At 43.5% G+C, this 26,237-nt stretch overlaps 1 protein-coding gene across 5 annotated transcripts in view; it reads right to left on the bottom strand.

The window, feature by feature from the left end:
• ZCCHC2 (zinc finger CCHC-type containing 2) overlaps nt 1–26,237 on the bottom strand; it is a gene marked incomplete at its 5' end in the record, with an annotated part of 70,585 nt that overhangs the window by 41,872 nt on the left and 2,476 nt on the right. For all 5 annotated transcript variants that reach the window (XR_003546974.1, XR_003546973.1, XR_003546972.1 and 2 more), the window contains 4 exon segments: nt 799–911; nt 4,650–4,721; nt 6,870–6,946; nt 11,106–11,217. Coding sequence is in view for 1 of the 5 variants with exons in the window: in XM_014582012.2 (XP_014437498.1) it covers nt 799–911; nt 4,650–4,721; nt 6,870–6,946; nt 11,106–11,217 (374 nt within the window).

Here is a 26,237-nt window from a genome sequence, read left to right on the forward strand (position 1 = left end):
AAAATAATAATAAAAGTCACACAACAGGGGCCCAGATGGCAACATGGCAAGAAAATGAAATGCTCTTTGAGGCAATGCCACATGGAAGGGCTCCTGGTTCAAGTGCAGAGACCTCCCTGAATACGCTGGCACATGCCTGCCCGTGACCCAGGCCCAGCTGGGAGTGACCACGCCCTTGAGACCTGTGAGGGTGCTGTGTCACTCTCTCTACGCAGGGACCTGGCTCTCCCAGTGACCCACCTTGCCTCATCCTCAATTTCTTCCTCTCCCTGCGGGCACCTGGGGGCTCTGGGAGCTAACTCAAGTCAGGGTCGGCATGCCCCAGCAGCACACGGAACGCTCACCACCTCCTTTGTAATGGCCCAACAACCTCACAGGCCAAGGACCAGGACGTTAGTCAACACCACGGTCCTGAAGAACCCACAGTGGGCCAGGGGCTCCCTCATGAACTGCTGTCCCTACACTTCCCATCCATCCGCCTGATCTTACTTGACAACACCAGAAGTAACACCTCCAAAGTTGAGCTCTTGGAAAAAGGCCTCTTTCACTAAGTATTTTATGCAGAAGATAAGAGGTTTTCCTCAATATTTGCATGTTTTAGAAGCAAATTTAATATGACATCATCGGAGAACTGAAGAGCAAAATAGTAAAATTAGTTTGGTGTATGTGACTGTGTGAGCCTAGACTTACTTAAGTAACACAAGGACTGAAAGTACCCCAGAGAACGTCTCTGGTCTCCCTTCAAAGGCCGTCTCCCTGCAATTCTGCTGTTACACTGGGTGCTGGGCAAACTGTTACCTTAGGATAGGCTCCAGGTCAGAATGGCGCCGCTCCTCCCTTTTCAAAGAACCCTGATTCAGGGCTCTTAAGATAGTCTTGTCAAAAGTCTCCGAAGACAATTCCTTTGGAAGCTAAAAAGGAAAACACAATGTCTAACGTTAAGTTTCTCACTTACTGGTAAATATGTTCCAAATCAGATACACAAAATGAATATAAAAGCCTCCTGCTCATTAATCACCCAAAAGCAATTCCTTTTCCAAATGTCCCTCCCCGCAGCATCTCCTGGCACACAGACGCAGTACAGATCTTTCTACTAGGAAGTGCAACGTGTTCTCCCAGTCCTACCTTGGGGCTCCCCAAGGTGCAAAGTAACCCACAGCATCCCACGTGCTCCTGAGACACGCTACACGGAAACAGTACCCACACCAAGGCTCGCAGGGCATGCTGGACGTCTCGTGCAGCTCGGCTGGTACTGCTCTGACTGCAGTGGTGCCTTCACGGTCATCACCGTGGGTCCTGTCCTACACTACTTCTCGGACAATGCCGGTCCACCAGAGCTAAGCAGCAAAAGGAGAACTGAATGTGAAAGATGGGGGGAAACTCTCAATTTTGCTTATAAAAAACACACTAGTTGGAGGTTTGTTAACCTTTTCCTCCATGTGTTGATGGTGCCCTCAGTGCAATACACACACACACAAATCACTACATGGCCAAAAATTTAGAGTTAAAAATAAAACTTTGTCATTTTATAGTTTACTTCTTCTCCTTTTTTTTTTTTTTAAAGAGACAAACTAGGTCTTTCTATGTTGCCACATTGGCCTCAAGCTCACGATCTCCAGGTCCCGGCTCCCTGAGCAGCTGAGACGGCAGGCCCGCAGCACCGTGCCCGACTAGCCACTTTGTTTTTCTCAATTCCCAATAAATGGATTCTTTGTAAAACAAACTTTTCAGTTCTTCCAAGAATTCGAAGTTCTGAACTGGATATTCAGTAACTGGTCTTTGCTATTAAGTTCTGAATTACTGGCACATGTGCTAAGAGTAGAACCATTAATATAGTATCAAAGGAGCCATGGGAATATTAAAATTTATATAAACTGTTAATTTACACCCTGCCCATGTGGGGTGGACATTCTGGTCATGAGAAGGAAACAAAATAGAAGAAAAATGACATGGGAAGAGGCCAGGAGGTGGAGGTGACACTGAAGACAGGACCTGAAGGCAATGGCTGACTCCCATTTCCCAGGACAGCAACTGCTAGTACAGCTCAACAGCAACCCTCACAGTTAACGGGTGGCAGTCCTCACAGGGTGCCAAGAGCACAGGTGTGCTCTGAAGTTTTGTAGATGACATTAAAGGCAGGTAAAAAGGAAACAAGAATATGGTAAACCTGAAAGGTATTTGCCACAGGCAATCCGTTTCTACAAGTGCACAATGTAGCGGACTATTCTGGGAGGCATTTACACTGTTTCAGAGTACAAAGCTGTATTAAAATACTACCCAAGCAAGCAGATCGTTTATTACTACGATTCTGACGAGCAAATTACTTATTTGGAGCTGTATTTTTAATATTTTATTAATTTAAAGTTCTTTTATACATTCAGTCACATTATTTAGCTTGCAAAATGAATATTCCAACATGTGTGCATTTCTCCCCAGTCCAGTAGATAATACTATAAAGTTATCTTCAACAGATAATACTCCATTTCTTTGTCCCATTGATGCTATGCCTCTCTGTTTTTCTCCTTAATGTCCTTCCTCAGACTCTACTCCTTCAGCCAAAGCACCTAAATGTTTGAAAATTATATGTGACTGCAAAAGCGACATCTGTCAAGACACAATGGCTGAGGCTCTGGGGAGAGGCCTAGTAGGAGAGAGGAGACCGGGGCGGGGAGGTCCTGGGTGGGTCCTGTACTCTCACAGCTCCCTCTCCCAGTGCGATGGACATGGGGCAGTGTCCCACACACACTGCCATCAAGTGAGGAGGCCCTGACAAGTGGCAGTGCCAGGCCCCACTCCAGGAATCCCAGCCATGGCTCTGAGCCCTGCAGCACTAGATCCTGCCAAGGAAGGGACCGCAGAGAAAAAAGGAGCCACGGAAGCACGTGGTTCCCTAACCTAAAGAGATTATACCAAGAGACAGGGAAGTTAGAAATAAGTACGAGAAGGTTGAAAAGCGTGGAAGTGGGCTGGGCAGCCTACACTCCTCCCTCCATTATCAACACTCCCTGCTCTTCAGTAGGGTGCATGAGCCAGGCGCTTCCAGGCATCGTTATGCCCATGCCCATGGCCATGACTGCAGATAGACGCCAGTGCTCTGGGATCCACTCCTACCTTCTCCTGTCCCTCACCAACCTATCCAGAGCAGGCTTGTCACAGGCATAGGGCCTTGGGCAACCAGAAAGGAACGAAAGTTGCCTCCCCCATTATATCCAGGCAAGTCACTCTGAACCGGGGAAGGAGTTCTTGGCCCTTAACTGCGAGAGCCTCGTTTTTAAAGATGCCACGGGAACATGAACTGTTCACAAACAACCCTGGGTACTACTTGGCTCAGAGGAGCCAACAGGAATCCAGGTGAGCACACTGTAATGGTGTATCAAACTGTTTGTCTCAAAGAACCAGCTTCTAACTGCTGCTTAAACCTCGGCGAATTGATAAAAAAAGACTTCAAGATTTATAAATGGAGACACACACGATCTGAAAAGACTATACTTATGCGAACAAGCAGACAACTTGAAAACCAGTCCTAGACTGAAAACTTTGGATGTTCTAGGCTTGGTAACTACACCTTTACCCAGAACTCTGTAATTGAGTTGGAAATGCTTCCTATTTCTAGACATTCTACTTTATCTCCCTATTAACAATGAAAGCTTAAAATACTTGCTTATTGAGAAACAGTAATTTATTTATCATCTAAACCTATTCTCTCTTGTCAATATTTATTGGGCTGTCAGCAAAGTCATAATGTATTTTTCTGCTTTTCTATTAAAAAATGTGTCATGACTTTTTTGATGATTCGGTATTTCTCCCCATTTCACTAAAATGACATTGATTTAAAAAAAAAAACAAAAACAAAAACAAAACAAGTATTTGAATAAAATGATCTAAGTTTTTTTTTTCTTTTTTTCTTTTTTTTTTGGGAGAGGTTTTTGCTATAGGGTGCATGCACTCACCAGACAGACAAAGACAGACAGACAGAAAGCAAGAAATCACCCCCCAGAGGGGATGGCCACGCTGCAATCCGTTCTCCTCCATTCTCCTCTCGGGATCTTGGGCATGCACCCGGCGTGAGTTTAAGCCACCGGGTCTGGGACTCAAACCATGGTCGACTACATGGGAGTCCAGCAACATAGCCATTACGCTAACTGCTGGTCCCAATCTAAGATATTTTTCACCTGTGCATTTTGTATAAAATATTTCCATTTTCTTATTCCCAGCAGTTTGGAGATTCTGTCACACGGGGGTCGTGGGAAGCCAGATCTCACAGAAGAAATGGAGAACTATTTAAGGCTATTAAGGCTAAATGGCTGTGAGGTCTAGAAGCACTACCAGAGGAGATCGAGCCTCATCACACTTGGCAGACACACTGTCACAGGAAGTGCCCCTGCACACAGCCACCAACAATGCACACCGCTGCAAGGAACTAGGAATATGATTTGATCTTTGAAAAATGTGGAAACCTCATCGTTTCTTTATGTTGGTAAGGAAAGGTAAGAGAAGTTATGTGTGTTCAGGATAACAGTGTTCAGTCAGGGTTCTCGGGCAATCTTCATCTAAGTGTGTTCATTTTCCTAGTGTTCATTTTGACACTGAGGTTTCTGAAAGAATGTATTATGTAAAAATTAGATTAACAACAAAATCTGTATTTTTACCTTCAGTAGAAATTCCTGTAGTTCTTGGTGGGTTTTTGTTACTGTTGTGACTGAAAGATCAGACCAATTTACCTAATTAAAAAAAAGAAACACACACATATGACATGGCTAGTCCTTAGGCAGGAACCCATTAGAAAAAAGTCATGTGTAAAACAAAGGGCCTTATTTAAATCTTATTAAGAACAATTAGAAATATAAAATTAAACTGGCATTGTCATACCTTCTAAACTATTAATGTTAACTGTATATTGACATATTCTACTCAAAAAGTTTTTCTAATAACTCTTTTCGAATTCCATCTTTTTAATAAAGCTATCCTAAAATATGACGTTTTAGCCATTTTTTACGAAGGGAAATGTCTTATGTTCTTTTTTGTGAAGCTCTAAGTTTCTAAAATGATACTTTGACAGTGCAGATTCTGTGCCCTTCCAAAAGGTAAAATTCCATCTCCTGAAACATACTAGATACACGTTCCTAAGAGAAATAGCTCGTGTTTATGCCCCTCTTTGGTAGTACCATTTCATAAATTTGTGAAGACTTATGGTTTATGAAGAGATTTCATCGGTATCTCAGAACTTTAAAACCCTACAAAGACACGCAGGGCAGGTGTGATCACTCCATTTTCAGGTGGAGAGATTAAAGCTCACACAGAACTTAGGGAGGGTCTGCTTCCCCATGAGAGCAGTGCCAGAAAGGGATCTACTGCGCTGTCCTACCCCGGATACTTTCGACTCAGTGGACTCGACTGTGGCCGCTAATAATTTCTACTCTACAATTGTTCGAGCTAAATAACTAGTTGGGTTATGCTAATACCTACACCTTACCCACTAATCATATCATAAACACATACTAAGAGATACGCATGAAATTCTATCCAATAGCTCTCAAAACAATGTCTTCATTAAACTGAAGCATTTCCTAAGAGGCTTTTAAATATTCATGTCTGTTAAGCAGCTACTCTGGACCCACTCTGAACCTGTGTTGGGGGATCAGGAACAGACTGGTCAGTGGGAGTCTCTGCTGGCTGAGCACATAGTCTAGTGCAAGCAACGGCAGGAACCAACGAATACACGAGAATTCCCATCAGCGGTCAGAGCTCTGAGAACATAAGCCGGGCTGGTGCCCGAGCAGGAGACATGCATCAGCTGGGGTGAGGAGAAGGCCCTCAGTCTGGGGGGAGTGGCCAGTGGGCCTCAGGAAGGCATGATGACAAGCTCCAGCGACGAGAGGAGGGAGAGCCGGCGTGGCTGGCCAGTGAGCAGAGGAGGGGGAGCCGGTGTGGCTGGCACAGTGGCAGAGTGAACATGGGTCACAACTGAGGAACGTGGAGGTGAGGACTGAAAACTCACAAACGAAAGACATCCTTCCCTCTGAGCAGAAGCCAGAGTTCGAAGATTCATTCCACAAGCGTCCTGAGCAGGTTGGCACGGTGGGATGGCAGGTGACGCAGGGTCCTGCTCCCACAAGATGAGAACCTACTGGAAAGGTCTGTGAAGGCTATGATGTAGCATACCTCAAAATGGAGGAGGAAGCGCTCTGTGGAGGGTCAGAAAGGACTCCTTCAAGGAACTAAAATTTGGCAAGCAATGCCTGTGGGGAGGACAGAAGCGAGGAAGTGGAGGAGCTGGCGCCACTCCATCTGGCTTCGGGGTGTGTGCCGTCAACCTGAGGAGGAAGGACTGGACAGTGAAGCCCAAGCAGGAGGAGCGAGGAAGATGGACAGGGAACCATGTCCCAGTCGACAGGCAGAAAGGAGGCGTGGGCGGTACCGGAGCCAGAGCTGAGCCATCTGAAGGACAGATGGCAGGAGGCAGTCACAGGCAGGCCAGAAGACAACGCAAGGCAGGGAGCAAGCACTTCTCAGAGAAAGGAGAGCACGAGAGTGGCCAGGGAGGTCAGCGCAAGAAGGCCAGCACCAGGGTCCTGGCTGTGACACGAAGGCAACAGTGTTCGCTGCGAATTCTTAAAGACACACCTCACTCCCTAGTTGTCTGCCTGACGCTAAGGCTCTTCCTTCTTTCTGATAAAATTGCCAGGGTAATTTTAGTGGGATACCACATAAAATCTGGTAAACCACACAGTACATACTAAAAACAGCACATGCTCCAATCAAAAAACACACACAGGCAGTTTTTTCCTTTAAATTAACACACCTGCCATAAGTTTTCTCAAAAAGCATCTAACACAGTCTATAAGGTATCTCTCGTGAGGTTGGCTTACTTTGAAAGTGTACTCCCAGTATTTGTCAGCCCTTTTTCTCTGGACTCCTTTCAACATTATCTTCTCGATGTGTACAGCTGAAAAACAAAACAAAACAAACACACACACACATACTGACTTTTCTAGAGAGACTAGAAACACATTTTTGTGACCTAGAGTAACCTTACAATTTCATAAATGCTCATTAAGCCATTTATTTTCACCATTACTACAGGCCTCAAATCACAACCACAAAAAGCAAACTCCCAAATTCCAGAAGCATTGTAATATGCCAACAACCCAGAAGGTCATTTTTCTCTATGTCACTTCAACCTGCTGAGTGCCCGAACAACTTTAAGGACTCTAAAACCAAAGAGAAAAAAAGACGAATAATAAAGATCTGCACTAGAGATATTATCTAAATGATAAACCTTGAAAAGTTTTATTCAGATTACCACAATACAACTTTGGGATCAGTGAAATGTGGTTCAATTACTTGTATCTAGCAGGTTTTGTTTGTTTGTTTTGGGGGGACTTCTCAAAAAGTAATGTGCCAAGCTGATAAAAAAGATTTTTTAAAAGAATGATTTAATTTTATTAATCATTTTTTTTTAGAGGTTTCCGCTATAGGGCACATCCAGTTGTTGGAGAGAAAGAGAGAGAGAGAGGCAGAAGGCAAGAAATTACCCCCAGAAGAGAGGGCCACGTCACAATCCCTTCTCTTCCGTTCTCCTCTGAGGATTTTGGGTACACATACACATGCACCTGATGTGAGTTTTAGGCCACTGGGTCTGGGACTTGAACCGTGGTCAGTTACATGGGAGTCCAGCAACATAACATTATTACACCATCTGCTGGTCCACAATCATCATTATTGTTTTTACGTTTGCTATAGAGAATACACACTTACCAGAGAGAGAAAGAAAGAAGCAAAGTGACAAAGCAAGCTGCCAGGTCTAGAACTTGAACTGAAGTCAGCAACAGGGGAGTTCAGTACCTTAACCACTACACTACCTGCTGGTTCCTGATAAAAATTTGATTGGGGGGGGCTAGCAGGTAGCATGGTAGTTAAAGTGCTAGACTTTCACATGGTCAACCATAGTTTGAGTCCTGGACTCAGTGGCTTGAAATAAACTACAGAAAATAACTAGATAGAAAAACAAATCATTAAAAACAATAAATTTCGAATTGGGAGTTTAAATCATTTTTCTAAAATGTGATCTTTAATATGAAGTAATAACAAATTATAATACAAGGTGAACAATGTGATGAACTATAAAGATTCACTGTAGTGAAATTTCGTAAAACAGTGGATATAAATTAAACTTTTAAAAAACCCTCTGAATTGAACTAGATAATCAGCTAATTCCTGAAGTTAAGCAAATATACAGTACAAATCCCCCAACTACTCATCTTGTATCTCCTTTAGCGGAAGTATCATCTTGGGAAATAAATCAAATTGAAAAAAAAGCCAATTGGAAAAGAGCTAATCTACTGAATGTAATACAAGGACTTAAGGGAAAAAAACGCTGCTCAGGACATGGGAGAGAAGCAGGACTTACAGAGAACGAGGGTGGCAATACCAGAGGCTGGTAACGGTGAATATGATAAAGGCTGAAGGGAACCGGTTGGGAAAACAACTCAGAAGAGGGTGCTGGACTGGGGCAGGGGAGGATACAGGGAAGAAAGGAGGCAGCTTCACTCTGCCTCGGAGAAGAAGCTGTAGTGGATGAAGTAGAGAACACACAATGACAAAAGTCGAGGAGGAAGTAAGATTGTTGCAGACCATGGGAAGTGGCCAGAGAAGCCGTAAAGCATGAGACATAGAAACAGCAAGAAATAGACATTTACACAAAGGCGGGTGGGCTGGTGCCCTGGCTAGTGGTTAAGGGAGCCAAATCCTGTTCTAATCCTAGATCTGGTGGCCTGAAAAACATGCCAGGCACATGTGTGTGTGTGTGTGTGCTCCAATCCTGACAGGATGAAGAAAGGAGAAGGGACTGTGGCATGACCATGTCCCATGTGGGGTGCTTTCTCCCTCTCCCGGTGGGTAGTAGGACACATGCCCTCTGGCAAATTAAAATAAAGGGGAGCAAGGGGGAGCCCATTAGCACTATACTGGGCCAAGTTTCCAATTATATAGCATTTAGTGACCTGCTTCGGGGCCAGTTTCCCCTTGGTGGGCCAGAAATATGGAGGATGGAGACAAAGGAAAATATCAAAGGCCAGGTAAGAGCCTGTCCCTCCTCAGAACCATGCAAGACTACAAAGGCCACAGTGGGGATGGCAGGATCTGATGGTTCCAAAAGCTAAATTATCTGAAGGATGATGTGATTAAATAAAAACCTCTGAACTAATCTATGTGGAGAAACGAAGTGGCTCCATTTCTGCAAATCACTGGGCATGGAGAAGGGTCCTTGTTTTGTTGTTGTTGTTGTTGTTGTTTTTGATCAGACCCCAGTTTAGCTTAGTAGAAAAAGCCACTGTGACATTACAGGGTATGGGAACATGGCTGTGGCTTCAGCCTTGACTGTAAGTTATACCTGTTATCTATCAGAATCAATACAAGAGAATGTGACAAGAAATGGTGATGAAAGCACCTCTAACCCTCACAACTAGACTAAAAAGTATAAGTTATAAACACTCGATGTAGTGGTTAAGGCGCTGGACTCCCACATGACTGACCACGGTTCGAGTCCCAGACCTGGCAGCTTGAAACTCATGCTGGTCAGGAGTGTACACATGCTCAGATTCCCAGAAAGAGAGGACAGGACAGGACAGGACAGGACAGGACAGGACAGGAGAGAGGAGAGGAGAGGAGAGGAGAGGAGAGGAGAGGAGCCTGCAGCATGGCCATCCCCTTTGGGAGTGATTTCTCACTTTCTGTCTCTCTGGCAAGTGTATGTGCCCTACAGTAAAGATCTCTCTTAAAAAAAAAAAAAAAAAATTAGGAACAGGACCAGCTGGGTGGCACAAGTGATAGTGCTGCCCTGTAAGACTGGGGCCCTGGGGAGGCCTGGGTTCAGATTCCTCACCAACCCGAACAGATGCCTGTGGCCCTAGCTAACTGGAAGGCTGGGGCAGAGCCTCTCAACTGCAAAACCCTGTCGAAAATATCCACCTCCCCAGCCCCTACACTTACAGTCACACTCTCTCTCTTTACCCCCCCCAAAAAAAAAAGTTAGAAATAAAGGGGTCTTCAAAAGTTCAAGGGAAATATAACTTATGAAAAAATGATGCATGAACTTCAAATTAATTTTGCACCAAAATAAACATACTTTAATTCCATTATTCCATGAACTTTCTGAAACCCACTCAAATAGGAAAAATCATCTATAGTCTACGGTTAACCATTCGTATTTTGGTAGTCTTTGTTTTTCTAAAATATTTTTATCAAAGAAAAAAGGACCTTCTTTGGAAGACAAATTCTGCTTTGGGTTATTCACATGTTCGGTGAGCTCAGCTCAAGTATTCTGACTGAGAAGCTGGTTGGAGAGACAAGTACTGCAAGTCTTGAGCAGAAGGGGAATTATGTCAACTTAAAAAAAAACATTCAGACTTGTTTTTCCTCTATGAGGAAAAATGTATTACACAAAAAGAATGATTACAGGGACTGAAAGGAGACATGATGACATAAATTCAAAATCGTTCCGAGCATGGGACTGACCGTGTACCCCTGGCTCTTTCGAACGCTATGTTCCAGTCTATATTTTCCATTTCAAATTTCCTCCCAACACAGGCTAATGGGCTCTCCAGTGCGAAAAAGTATCTGAACTTGTTTCCTATTAGATGGCAATGTGCTCTCATCCATCCCAGCCCTCTTAAAAACTGTTTTACTGCAGGAAGAATGATTTGTTAGACGGTTAAGTCACTCTCCTAGGGTGAATGTTTGTGAAACTTTGTTATTCTTTTTTTTTTTTCCAGTAGACACTGAGCACTCTACAGATAAAACACTACACTAAATACTTTAGGAATAAGACAGGGTCTTTGCTCTCCAGAAGCACACAAGCAAGTTTAAGATAAAACCCAAAAGGCAACTGACTACCAGAGGAACAGCGCATGTGGGACAAGCCAAGGGCTGCAGAGCAGGGTGGAGGCCACAATGTGGACAGGCAGGACTGGGAGGGCAGACTTTGGAGTGAAACCCAGGACCAGGAGAGCAGGGTTTGTCTACTCTGAAAAGGACAGTGACGAGTTAAGAGACCATGCAGTGTTTTGAAGTACTGGTACTTGAAGTTGGCAGGAAATATAGCATACCTTCTCGCTGAGCTCTATGAGGTGCTGTGCTAAGTCCATCCTGAGGTACTGGGGCTTGTTCTTGTAAACTGGCCTCGTTACTTGGCATGTAATCACCATGAGCAGAGTTGTTCTAGATCAGAAAGAGGGGGACGAGTTACTCTACACCACAGACTAATAAACCCCATGAAATAAACCAGAATAAAGTCTTAAGTTTTAATAATAACCATCTGAATCACAATTTTTAGAGATCTACTAGGTGGCTATACACTAAGGGCAAAAAGACACAAAGGGCAAGGCAGCAAGTCGAAGTATTGATTTCCACCTTCATGGAACAGCGATTCTATCAGGTATTTGCTATCCAGCTGTCCTGAGACAGAACACACTGCATATTGCTATTCGGAGCTGCCAATGTCAGTTCCACACTACAGTGAGGCAGAATCTCACTGAAGGAATGCGTATATAAATGTTACCCTCTAATCCTCCAGAGGTTAAGGGCGTTTGTACCGTTCACCTTAACCATTCCACGATTTTACTCACTGCTTTTTCTAAATGCGTCTATCAAGATGTTTTAGTAGTAAGCAGCTTTATAAAAGGCACTGTCGATATGGGCCAAAACCCTTCTAAACAAGAGCGTGTGTGAACAGTGAGCTGCCACTGAAATGCAGTCATCTAACAGCACCTGAGTGCTAACCCTGACTGCGATTGCTCAGCCAGTCGCCAGTGAGCTCAAATAAAGTTTATGCCCAGAGGTCTGCTGCTCGGAGTGAGAAAGAGCAGGCCAACCTGACACAGGCTCTCTAAGATTCAAGCACAATAATACGTCTGCTACCCTAACGCACTGGCTACGTCAGAAATAAAAGAGCCTGGATCAGCGCTGTACCACACTCACACCTGACCCTCCTTCACGTTCAGAATCCCAAAGCACTACTCATGTCAAAATCATTTCAGGGCTGGCTCTATGCACAGTACTTAATCTTGAGTTAAGGGGGCCAGATCCCACTGTGTGACTCCTGGCCTCATCAGCTTGAAAAACATGGTGTTAAAGCCAGCAGATAGCATAGTGGTTACATCACTGAAGTCCCACGTGGCTAACTGTTTTTCAAGTCTGGACCAGTGGCTTGAAACTCACACCAGGCACATGTGTATGTGTGCCCAAGATCCTGATCAAGAAGGGACTGCGGTGTGGCCATTCCCCGTGTGAAGTAATTTCACACTTCCCCTCTCACTGTCTCTGTCTCTCTCCAGCAAGCATACATGCTCTAAGGCAAAAACCTCTGGGGGGAGGGGAAAGCTGGTACAGGTGCGTAAGTGCTCCAAATCCTAAAGAGATGGAGGAATGGAGGAAAAGGGATTGTGGCATAACACCCACTAGGCGGTGCTTTCTCCCTCTCCCCACCCCCCATAAGTACTCTTTGGCAATTAAAAAAAAAAAAGAAAGAAAAAATTTCAGCTTCAAGACTCACAATTTTGTAAGTCTATAGTAAACAATACAAAATATGTGTTATGTTTTTAACTATGTAAAGAAATGAAGCAAACAGAAGAACCTAAAATTCCCGAGTCTCAATTTAAAGTACTTGGTTCTGTCTAATTTCACACCCTGACCTGACAGTAAGCACAGGTCACTAGCCAACAGCTCCATTTCTGGGAATGAAGTCCCATGTTAGATACACGTGGGAGCTAAGCTTCAACTTTATAGTGTCTTCCTCTAGAGACTCAAGGAAATGAAGACTGTCTACAAAGGAGCATGTAATGAGGAGTGACAGACTTCTTAAGTCAACATCCAACTTTTGAAACATCTAGCCTGACTGGCATTTGCCATTTTCAATATTCCCGATTTAAAATGTGTGTATATGAATTCTAACAATAACAAAATCACGTGCAGCCTAACCCAAACCACGTAACCGTTTATTACAAAGAAGTAAAATGCCATTTGCCTAAGAGAGATTTTACACTTCAAAGATTTGGCCCAGCTGTTATGGCATGTACCGACTGTTAAGATGCTATGCTCCACAGGCTGGGACCACATGGGAAGCCTGGGTTCGATTCCTGGCCCAACCTAGAGGCTAGATGCAGTGTTGTGCACCTGTACTCCCAGTGTCTAAGGAGGCTGAGGCAGGAGGGCCATGAGCTCCAGGCACAGGTAAGACTGTCAGAAAGAGCTGGGTGTAGTGAAGTCTGTCTCTAGAATAAGCTGCTCACGAGACTGAGGCAGAGGATCATGACACAGTGAGACTGTCTTACACAAAAAGCAAAAAATGTAACAGTAAAACTCAATAGAAATAAAGTGCTATAATCCTCTTAAATAGCTGTTAAGTAGAATTAGTTTAGTTGACTCTGCCAACTGTTTCTTAAAGGATTTTTTTTTTTTTTGGAGAGGTTTTCGCTATAGGGCACGTGCGCTCGCCAGACAGACAGAGAGAGACATAGAGACAGAAAGTGAGAAATCACCCCCCAGGGGGGATGGTCACGCCACAATCCCTTCTCCTCCATTCTCCTCTCGGGATCTTGGGCACGCACGCACACGCGCCCAACGTGAGTTTTAAGCCACCAGGTCCAGGACGCGAACTGCGGTCGACTATGTGGGAGTTCAGCGACATAGCCATTACGCTAACTGCTGGTTCCCTTAAAGGATATTTTTTTTACATTGCTCATATGTGTCCATAAATTTGAAATAATACATATTCAGGCCAGCAGCTGGCATGGTGGTTATGATGCTGGCCTCTCATATGGTGGATCCAACGGTTTGAAAATCACACTGGGCTCATGTGCATGCAAGTCCAAAATCCCAAGGGGAGATAGGAGGAGAAGGGATTGTGGCATGGCCATACCCCAGGGGGCTGATTTCTCACTTTCCCTGTCTCTGGTGAGTGAGTGCATACACTCTACGGCAGAAATCTAAAAATAATAATGGTATTTTCAAATATGAAAGAGTGAAAATACACAAAAAATAAATTTTCTTAGGGAAATGAGAATCCAAACCACAATTAACTACCACTTCACACTCACTGGGATAATTACTATCAAAACAAAAACAAAAACAAAACAGAAAGCAAGTACTGGTAAGGATGCAGAAAATTGAACCCTGTGTCCTGAAGATGGAAAGGTAAAATGGTGCAGCCACTGTGGATGACAGCATGGTAGTTCCTCAAAAAATCAAACATAGAATTACTACATAATCTAGCAATTCTACTTCTAGGTGCCCACCCTAAAGAACTGAAAGCAGGCATCTGAATAGGTAACTTGTATTTGTGCTCATCAGAGCACTCTTTACAACAGCCACCAGGTAAACACAACTCAAATGTCCACCAAAAGGTGATACATAAATCCCTGCCTCCCTCCCTTCACTCCCTCAAAAGAAATAAACTTTTCTTAATAAGAGGGTAATACGTCAAATTTTATGTATTTACTACAGTAAAAAAAAAAAAAAAAAAAAAAAAAAAAAATAGTAGTATGATCACAATGCCTTTAGAAGCATTATTAAAGCAATTGTGACAAAGTAGCCCACGACCAAAATCAATGAAAAAAAAAAAAAAACGCTACAGGGTGAGTGTGCTTGCTGGAGACAGAGGGCAGAGGGGAGAGAGAAAGCACCCCCCATGGGGGATGGTCATACACAATCCTTTCTCCTCCGTTTCTCCTTTTAGGATTCTGGACACACACACCATGCCCAACATTTTTTTTTTTTCCCAAGTTGCCAGGTCTGGGATTTGACTATGTAGACAGCCATGTGGGATCCAGCTGTCTTAAGCACCATGCCACAGGGTGGCCCCCCAAAATCACATGCTTAAAGTCTGAGGCTAACCTTAACACAATTTAATGACCAAGAAAAAGCCTCCTGTTTAATAACCCAGGGAGAAAAGTAGAGTTGGAGTTTTTAATCCAAGGACCTAAATTCATCAACCCACTGAATATCTATTCATTGTTTCCTGTTCCCCAGTCTCAGTATGTACTGGTGCTCTGAAATCATTAAGACTAAGTTTAGAAGTTATTTCTAAAACCCACATATAGAAGGCCTCCCGAGCTACGGAGATCAAATTAATGGTGCTCTCTGGCCCAACAGGGAGGGCTGCTCAGGGCTGTCTCCCAGGTCACATAGGCTTTCCGTCTTTTCAACTGGGGCAGCGCGCCATCAAGTCTGAGTTCCCAGTGGTTTACAGGATTGAACAGTGAGCAGGGACACCCTCTTCCTCTGTTAAGTTCAGATTCGCATGAAAATGCAACACAGATGACATGCCAGATTGTACTTTACACAAAGCAGCTAGATCCCAGTGTCAGGACAAGTGGACAGCGGAGCATTTTTCTTTGCTTGGATTAAGACGACAACAGCTTAAAAATTCTAACCCTGCAAAAATATGCCCAGGCACACAAACCCGGAGAAGTGTGTGCCCTTCTACTTCCTGAGGGCATCGAGGCAGGGATTCTCTGCCTCTAGCTTGCTTCCTGGAAGAGTTACAGGACTGCAGGAATCTCCTGTCATGGGACTGGGGCCATCTAGAGCATTACTGTGGAGATCACTCGGGCCTAACTTTACCATGTAGCCCCATCGCAATTACATACTTAAATGTGGGCAAGTTTGTGAATCAGTCAAGTGGCTGGACAGTCCTAAAAAAGGAAAAAAAAACAGCCTCTCTCTGAAGGCCTACCATTAGAGCAAAGGTCACATCTGCCTCATTTCACTTGTTGAAGGTCAAGCTGTAGATGGTGTTTATTTTAGCTCATCTAACAATATCCTGTATGTTTCCTCTAGTCCCTTCATGTAGCCTGTAAGTTGAAAAATACTAAGACATTCCCAATATAAAAACAAAGCAGTAAACAAGAGTTTCTTAGCCTTAGAGAGAGGGGGAAAAAAAGCCTTGAATTTACTAACCTCTGAAGTTTTTTCCCTGGTCAGATGAGACTTCAAAAATAAACACTGGTATATATGACAACATTCTGCTGCGCCTTTGTAGTAAAGAGAGTCAAAAGTTCTTTTGAAACTCATTCCCCAGAAAGGTGGAAACTAACTCCCCACGCAGTGGACCCGGGCTAGCTTTCCTGTGTGTGACTGACAGACTGTGACAGCAGCAGGGCTCCTCAGAAGCCTCAGCCCTGGCCTCTTGGACACTGGCTACTGGCATCCTGAGCCACCAGGTAAGCAGCCTTTCGGCAGACTGCCACACCTGATAGACCATGTGGGAGAGGGGAGGTGTCCGGAGCCCTGAGAACAGACAGCCTCCTCCACTGTGGGTGACTCGTCTCAATTCCTGAACCGAGGAACTGACAGAGATGTCAACAGAATAGCGACTGCTTTAAGTCACCAAGTTCTGGGTCCTTGTCACATAGATACATACTGTAATTCTTTTTCTTACATATCCAGGATTGCAACTGGAGCATATAATTTTAAGGAAGATTCACAGAATCTCTCACTTTGTTAGAAAATTATTTATTAGACATATTACTAAGTAGAGAAATTGCATCCGTTTTTGTGGAAGCCAGAGAATTTGAAAATTTCTCACTGCCTGCCTGTACAGAGATGTGGCAGGACAGAGGCCTGTCTTCTCACTCCATGAAACAGCACAACTTCTCCCACAGTAGCGCCCTGGATCACCCCGTAGAGCTGGTAAAGGCAAGCTCTGGAGTGAGAAGAGATGCATATGCTGACGTTCTGCTGGGCCCTGGCCTTGGTGCTGCTGTTGGTAGCACATCTAACTGCAGTGACATAAGCCACATGGTCAGCCGCTCCCTGTCCCAGCAACTTGAACCATGCTGGAGGGGCACACCTGCCAAAGATATGGATGAGCTGCAGGGCTGGGGAAGGGGAGCATGGCACGAGCAGGCTGTGAGGGTGCTTCTCCCCCCTCCAACTTGTGCACTTGCATGCATTCTCTAACGAATAAAATACATAAACTTCAAAAAAAAAAAGTTGTACTGGAACAACAAAACTGACAAGAGAGAAGGGAGACCAATGAATCAAAGGCTCAGAATAAGCTGATATGGATTTCTGCTATGATTATGAACTTGCTTCCTGGTAACTGACTGTTTAGTTTAACAAGAAGTGTGGGTAAAGACGTGTGTGGCAGGACTAGCTCCCTTACAGTGTGAGCAGTGCGCACCAGCTGCTCAATGGGGGGAAGGGCAAACGATTTACTGAATCCAAGTGTGCCCTTTGTCATCACACCCGCAGACCAGACCTGGCCAGTGCAGTGACAGCTGTGCAAGGTCATCCTACTGTGACATTTGCAAACTTAGAGCAGTTACCTGGGCAGAGGAGGGGTGGAGTGGAACTGGATAAATGGAAGGAGGGGGCAAGGAGCCATCACTGTCACTTTCTATGCATGTGGAGGGAACGCTATGCGTTTACTACAGATTTAAAAACTAAAATTGTTGATGTCACTGTCTTCTTCAGAAAACTAAACATGAAAGAACATCTAGCAAAAGAATGCTGACATGGATGTTACTGGGGAGGAGCAGAGTGGAGACTGAAAGAGAAGTGAGGGCAGCTGTTCTACCTGAGCTGGCCTTCCTTGTGAAATTCCCTTCCTACTCCTGCTAGTTCAGCCTCAGCAACGCCATCTGAGAGTTGACAGCTGGGCTGATGAAAATAAAATCTCTGAGCTATTCCAGAAAGTAGAAAGGCATGGGATACAGAGATGGTTAGTGCCACAGTACCCTAGCCTGGACCAAAGCTGGGGCTCCTCCTCTTCAGTGCCGGCATCTGTGCTGCCTTTACCAACCTTCCACTGCACTGAAAAGGGAGAAGATCTTTTGCCCTAGCAACTAGGAAGCTGACCAGGAACTGCCACATCCCTGGACCAGCAACCTCCAAATCTCTAATTGCCCCCACCACGAAATTTTTGGAAGAGGTGAGAAAACACTACCCAAGGCAAGAGTGCACAAGGCCTAGAGAGCTGCAGTCCTCCTCAGCCCACCGGACTTCGTACATGCCTTCACCTCCACAACCCTGCCTGCTAGAGGTCCTTGGGGTAGAAAGGGGCCTGGGTTCAGAAGCCCACCAAGTGCCGCAGTGGGGCCACGGTCTTCACCCGAGTGCAGAAACATTCTTGGAACCAAGTTGAAATTTAGACTTAGAGTTTAAGAAGGATCCCCAGCATTAAATAATTTGTTGGTTGGGTTCTACAAAACCTATATCAAGCTTGTGCAATGCCACCGGTTAGAACAGGCACTTTCCCCAACTAATCCTCAAGCAGAGCATAAACTGGAGGTTCCCTACAGTCAGCTACCCGAACAGGAAGAAAACACTGTAAGTCATGACTTCCCAACCCTACCCTACGGAAACATCACCACTCAGTTTACACGAGGGGGATGATGCTCTTCCTCCCCAACCCCCGCCAAGTTTAATTATCTTAGGGAGTACAAATGATCTGATTTTAAAAGAGTAGTAAGTACAACTAATCAGCACCCACTGAAGAGTCACTTCAAATCTATACTGTTCCATGCTTTCAAAAATCTGAAGTAACAGTCACTTTTATTATGTCCAGAAAAACTGTGCCTATACTAGAAAGCTGCAAATGTGTTCATAAAGTATCTGGAAGGTAAAATTCAAAATAAAACACAACAAAATCACTCCCTGATGTACTTAGACTTAGGGCAATTCATCAAGTTGGTATTTTTCAGAGCTATATTTGAAAAGCTGAAGCATAGAAAATTATGACTGAGCACTTATGATATTTGCAACACTGATAAAAAATGAGACATGGTGCTTGAACCTTTGGGAAACATACAATTTAGTACGGAAAGTCAATCTTCTACATTAAAAATAATACAAAGAACCACAGGAGAAGTTCCAAAATCACTGTAGAATTCATGTGCTACTGGAACTCAGAAGCTTCTTACAAGACGGCCACAGGGACAACTCAGAGAATATCAGCAAGGGGTGATGGCAGCACCCAGCCTTGACTGAAAGGTGGGACACATGAAGAAAGAGTCTGAGAAGGATTTTGAGTCCAAAGACCTATCAGAGGTCCGGTTCTATCAGTCACTGAAAGGAAATGTAGCATAAACAAAGTCCACTCTAGGGGGATGAATCTGGCAGTAGGCAGGTGAAAGCCAGGGGCTCAGAGACTGCTACAGCTCTAAGGACAAGGTTGGGTGGATTCGAGATATGAAGGAGAAGACGACTAAGATTATCCCACCAATGTGACTAGAAGTGTATCGTGGTACCACCGAGAGAACAGGATAAACTGGGAAGAACTTTTGAAAAAAATCAATTAGGTATTCTTGGGATCAACGGCTGACATTCAATTAGGTATTCTTACACAGATCAACGACTGACATTCAGGAAGATATACACCATCAGCATGACACACCTTCCCTGGCTCCCACTGCACCTTGTTGACAACCTATTCCTTTAATCTGACCTTCAAAGCTCTGCCTTACCCGGGCCCTAGTATCTCTTCAAACCTCTCTGTTTTGGTTTACCCACAGCAAATTGTCCTAATCACTCTAAGGATGGCACATTTATCTCACTCCCGTTTATCATGCAGTTCCATACACATTATAACAATTATAGGAAAGAGGTAGGGGTGACAACCCTATTTAATACTGGGAACTCTGAAGCTTGGAAAGACTAAATAACTTGCCAAAGTGACCTTTTCAAAACCCAAATCTGACCTCAAATAAATTACTTCTTGAATAAGCATACAACACTTCCAAGAGCTAAGACATTTAGAAAGGAATTAAAGGTGAAATGCTCCCTGGAGCCTAGGAAGGACAGAAGGAAACGGACTCCCAGCCCAGCAACTCCACCACCTGTAACATGAACACCCACGTAGGCACTTCCCTTCCAGAGGACTGCTTACACAGACAGGAACTAGAGGCCTTTGTGACAAAGAGCTCTCTGTAACTAAAAGAGGGCTACTACACGCAATAAGGAGAAACAGAGTTAATAAAATTTTTGCTCAGTCTGCTTCGAGCAAAGTGCAGGCCTTCCTGTTTCTTTTTCAGAAAACTTTTGGCTTAACATTTCTCAAGACAAAAATATTAAGCAAGCTAAAAACTTAGCCAATTTAATAGTGTCTATAAAAAAGGTATAAAAATGTTACTTAATCCACAGATTCCAGTCCTCTCTAAACTAATGAAGAATTACTAACTTAACAAAACTGCAAAGCAGCTTTAATTTATAAAATAGTTTGTAGTAAAATGAGAAACCTGCATACAAATTTAAGTAGATTCTAGTTGCAAGGGAATGAGAATTCAAATTCAAAACATATACTCTCTTCGGGCCATCCGCGGCTGGTGCACCCACATGGCTGACTGCACAGCTCGAGGCCTGGACCCATGGCTTGAGAAACAAGCTGAGCACATGAATGTGCGTGCCTGGAATCCCGAAGGAGGAAAAAATGGACGAGGGTTTGAAATGCAACCACTCCCCCAGAGGGACGCCTTTTCACTTTGTTTCTGTCTCTCTTGCGTGAGTACAAACGTGCTGTAGTAAAACATATTTTTTAAAATGTATTTTCTCCATTCTTGTCCCCAAATAGAATGTGGGGAGGATGTGTATTTCAATGACTTGTAATCTTGACAGTTAGTATCTTTGAGTTTATTCTACCTGTAGCATATCAGATCTTTACAATGGTAAGTACTAACAAAATTAAAATAACTTGCCCAAATAAATGTGTCTTGATACTACCTTTTCAATTACTCAAACTTCTTGAATATCCATCTAGTGACAGAGATAGTAACAGAGAATATACAGACTGTTTCATCATGGGGGAGGCATTTCTGAAAACAATCCAGAGGTTATACAAAGTGATCACTACTCTCAACAGAAGTTATGTTCAAAACAGTATGTGAATTACTTTGTATCTTATATTACTAATTCAATCACAACCTCAAAAGGAAGTTATTATGCTGAGGCTCACAGATTTAAGTGGTCTGATTCATATCACAGTGGTGGAATTTAAGCCTTTAAGTCTAGTGTTCTTCTAAAATTAGCTACTACTCTTCAAAAAAAAAACTTCTCATATTAAGTCCAGCAGGTGGCATAGTAGTTAAGACGCTGGATTCCCATATGGCTGACCATGGTTTGAGTCTCAGACATGGCGGCTTGGAAATCATGCCAGGTGCGCGCGTGTGTGTGCCCAAAAGCCCAAGAGGAGAATGGAGAAGGACCTGCAGTGTGGCCATGCCTTCTGAGGGTTAATTTTTCACTTTCCCTCACATTGCCTCTCTCTGGCAAGCACACACACCCTACAGCAAAAACCTTAAGAATAAATTTCTTATATGAGAGAGAGAGTACCCCTAAGGGTGTGATGCTGTGATATGCCTCCAGTCTCAGACAGCACTGGATCATGGGCACACACGTGTGTGTCTACAGACATGAACCTGGCATATTCCCATGTGGTCAGTCTCACAGCTTCACATTTTACCGCTGTATTACTGTTTGGGTCCCAAAACACAGCTATCACTCTTCAAGGCCTTTTAACAGCCTCTATAATATACTCCTGTCCTCTCTCCACAAAGAAAATCAAAGAAGAGAGCAGAGAAAAATACATATGCATATCTGTAGCTACATCTAAGTTAACTTAGTATCAACACTGAAGTTAAAATTATTTGAAAAGAGCTTGCTTTTTCAGGCCTTCACTACCAATATACTATCTTTATTGAAAAGTGAGTTGAGGGGGGAGGCCCTGTACATCGTGGTTAAGCACCGTGCATTGGGAACCAGATCTCAATGCCACAGGTGCAACTGCAGATCAAATTCCAGCGCTGGGGGCTGGGGGGGGTGGGACAACCATGCTGGATGCATGTGCACACAGACCCAAAATTCTGATGGGAAGGAGAAACGGAGGAAAGGGATTGTGATGTGACCACACTCTATTACAGAGAGGGTGCCTTCTCTCTCTCTAGTGAGCGTGCAAGTCCTCTGGTAGTTTTGCCTTTGTTTGTTTCTTTTGTTTAAAAAAAAAAGGCTATAAAGTGGCAAGGCTGGCTCCATAACCTACAGGGAGTAAGGGAACCAGAACCTGACTATGATTTAAGCCCTAGCCCCAGCAACTTGAAAGACACTCAGGTGTATAAGCATGCATGCCCCAAATTATAACAGGACGGAGATGGAAGAGAAGGTATTGCAAAATGATCATGTTCTACTAAGGGGTGCTGTCTCCCTGTCTGTCTGTCTCTCTCCCTCTCTCTGGTGAGTACACATGCCCTCTGGCAATTAAAAAACATATAAAAGATAAGTGAGTTGAATATATTATATAACGTACTATTGAAATCTACATTTTTCTTACAACAATTAAAAAAAGAAATCTATGTTTTTATTTTTCATTCAAATATTAATACTATAGTAGTCCTCTCTTATCTCACTGTTTCACTCTCTTCGGTTACTCTTGGTCAACCGTCGTCCAAAATATTAAATGGAAAATTCTAGGAATCAACAATTTCTTACATTTTAAATGGCATGCTGTTCTGAGTGGCATTGAGTCACCCAGAAAGTGAATCATCCATTTGTCCAGTGGACTCACTGTGAATGTTACCTACCTGCTAACTGCATGTATGCGCAGTGTGTGTGCTGTACACGTTAACTGAAATACTAAGCATGTAGTATAAGAACTCTGCACTGGGAACTGGATCCCCACATGTCCAATTACAGATCAAATCCCAGCCCCACTGGCTTGAAAAAAGAACATGCTGGGCTTACTTTTTTAAAAAAATGATAATGTACTCGATACTAAGCATGTACTATACACCATGTATGTAATAATATGTTACCCTCTTGCTAACAGCTAGATCAGAAAACACAGTACAGAGGGGATCCGACAGGGTGCAACAGAATGCAACATTAACACTGTGTAGACAATCCTATATGGGAAGGTTCTTGGTTCAAGCTCAGTACGGAGTGTCCCTCAGTGGGCCAGGTAGGTACATGTGTACCCACCACTCAGTGATGGCTGAAGCCTAGGGATGTGCTGTGGTATCATGATCTTACAGAGGGAGTGCTGTCACTATCAGTGGCTCATAAAGTAACTTTTTAAAAAAGAAAAAGAAAGGGTATAGGGAACTGGACCTGTGCTGCAGTGCATGCCCCAAATCCCAACAGGATAGAGAAACTGAGGAAAAAGGATTGCAATGTGCTCATGCCCCTCTGGGCGGCGCTCGCTCTCTCTCTCCAGCAAACACAAGGACCCTCTGACAATTAGAGGTTAAAAAAAGAAAGTTATATAAAGGATTCAGTACTAACAGCAGTTTTAGGTATCCACTGGGGGTCTTGGACTGTTTCCCCTGCAGATAAAGAGCAGGAGGGGGTGTTGGGAACAGCAGTTAGCGTAATGGCTATGTCGCTGGATTCCCATGTAGTCGACCGTGGTTCAAGTCCCAGATCCGTGGCTTAAACTCACGCTGGGTGTGTGCCCAAGATCCCAAGAGGAGAATGGAGGAGAAGGGATTGTGGCGTGGCCATCCCCCCTCAGGGGATGATGTCTCGTTTTCTGTCTCTCTGTCTTTCTGGCAAGCGCACACACCCTATAGCAAAAACCTCTCTTAAAAAAAAAAAAAAATAGAGCAGGCAGACCAAGAGCATTAACCACTAACAACTACTTATGATGGCGTATCCACTTCATGCCACTTACATCTTACTGTTATCTTTAAGCACTCCAAAGTTTGAGTCTTCCAAAAAGTCATTACATATTTTTCTGTTCTATTTTTTTTTTTATGTAAAAATGTGTCAAGACTTTTCCAAGAACCAATAGAAGCCTTGCCTGTCTTCCTTCCTGTCTTTTCAATGAAGCAGGAACAAAATTTACATCTTTTGAAATAGTTACTTGTTTGGCTGCTAACACAATGATTTGTCTAATACCATGAGCAAACCCATCTTAAGACAGGGTGTTTTCAATTACACTGTAGTATGCGGTCTGTCACTTTATAACACAAAACTATGTCAATCATACACATTTTCTAAGACACCATTAATGAGTAACTGTCACTACTGCTCAGTGGTTTACTTGTTGAATTTTATGCAAAACACTCAGTCCACTTTAGTTGCGAGGACTATGAGGCTATGTGCAGCCTCCTAAAATAATGCCAACGTATAAGTTATAATCAAATATATTTACTACAAAAATTCAAATCACACTGAAAACGTTTAAGAATAAAACAACACCCTTGTTAAATTTTCCTCATTTTTCTATGACCTCATAAAGTACATTCAAATGGTCATTTGAGGGCCTTTCATTGCAACTATCAATACCGCAACCATGGTCACTAACAGCTGCTGAGCCTGATCAACTTCAAAGTATATAATTAATATAAAACTGGCATTGAAACACAAGTCCTGCATATAAATGTAAATTAAATTTTTTTTTTTTATAGGAGCCAGCATCTGCTGTGGTGGTTAAGGCGATAGACATGGTTGACCAGGGCTTGGGAGTCCAAGTCTGATGGCTTGAAAATCAGGCAGGGGCTGAGATGAGAATGGAGAAGGGACAGTGGCATGGCCTTTCCCGCCAGGGGGTGATTTCTGACTTTTCCTCTCACTGTCCCTCTGTTCCCTGCCTTCCATGGCAAAATCCTAAAAAAAATCAAAGAAACAAAAAGTCCTCTCTTTAAAAAGAAGTTGATTCACATTAAGTACTGGATGCAAGTCTTGGGAGAGCAGGAACACTATTTAGGGCTAGTAGGCAAGCGCACACACCCTATAGCAAAAACCTCTCTTAAAAAAAAAAAAAAATAGAGCAGGCAGACCAAGAGCATTAACCACTAACAACTACTTATGATGGCGTATCCACTTCATGCCACTTACATCTTACTGTTATCTTTAAGCACTCCAAAGTTTGAGTCTTCCAAAAAGTCATTACATATTTTTCTGTTCTATTTTTTTTTTTATGTAAAAATGTGTCAAGACTTTTCCAAGAACCAATAGAAGCCTTGCCTGTCTTCCTTCCTGTCTTTTCAATGAAGCAGGAACAAAATTTACATCTTTTGAAATAGTTACTTGTTTGGCTGCTAACACAATGATTTGTCTAATACCATGAGCAAACCCATCTTAAGACAGGGTGTTTTCAATTACACTGTAGTATGCGGTCTGTCACTTTATAACACAAAACTATGTCAATCATACACATTTTCTAAGACACCATTAATGAGTAACTGTCACTACTGCTCAGTGGTTTACTTGTTGAATTTTATGCAAAACACTCAGTCCACTTTAGTTGCGAGGACTATGAGGCTATGTGCAGCCTCCTAAAATAATGCCAACGTATAAGTTATAATCAAATATATTTACTACAAAAATTCAAATCACACTGAAAACGTTTAAGAATAAAACAACACCCTTGTTAAATTTTCCTCATTTTTCTATGACCTCATAAAGTACATTCAAATGGTCATTTGAGGGCCTTTCATTGCAACTATCAATACCGCAACCATGGTCACTAACAGCTGCTGAGCCTGATCAACTTCAAAGTATATAATTAATATAAAACTGGCATTGAAACACAAGTCCTACATATAAATGTAAATTAAATTTTTTTTTTTATAGGAGCCAGCATCTGCTGTGGTGGTTAAGGCGATAGACATGGTTGACCAGGGCTTGGGAGTCCAAGTCTGATGGCTTGAAAATCAGGCAGGGGCTGAGATGAGAATGGAGAAGGGACAGTGGCATGGCCTTTCCCGCCAGGGGGTGATTTCTGACTTTTCCTCTCACTGTCCCTCTGTTCCCTGCCTTCCATGGCAAAATCCTAAAAAAAATCAAAGAAACAAAAAGTCCTCTCTTTAAAAAGAAGTTGATTCACATTAAGTACTGGATGCAAGTCTTGGGAGAGCAGGAACACTATTTAGGGCTAGTATACTCTCACTGAAAAGGAAATTCGTTTTACATTTCCCATTCAGTAAGGATAAAACTATGCTGTTTAGGGCACCGAAGACTGTCACTTAAGACAGTATTAACAAAAAGCAAGACTTCTAAGCAATTACAAAGTTGCACACTCGAGCCTGAAAGGTTACTTCCGGGGCAATGAAACGCTGCCGCGCCAGTTTCCCCTTTCCCAGAGCTACCTTCGAGCGAGCGGTCCGAGCACACGGCCCACGTGGTTCGCGACACCGGCGGTCTAACTCTCCAACGTCAGCCCTGCGCCCCCGCCTCCCCCTGCAGAGGCCCGGGGCTCGGGGGCGGGGCCGGCGCGCCAGGCACGTGGGCGACGCGCGCGGGCGCCC

The sequence above is a fragment of the Tupaia chinensis genome, unplaced genomic scaffold, assembly GCF_000334495.1.
Source record: "Tupaia chinensis unplaced genomic scaffold, TupChi_1.0 Scaffold000065_1, whole genome shotgun sequence".
Lineage (NCBI taxonomy): Eukaryota > Metazoa > Chordata > Mammalia > Scandentia > Tupaiidae > Tupaia > Tupaia belangeri.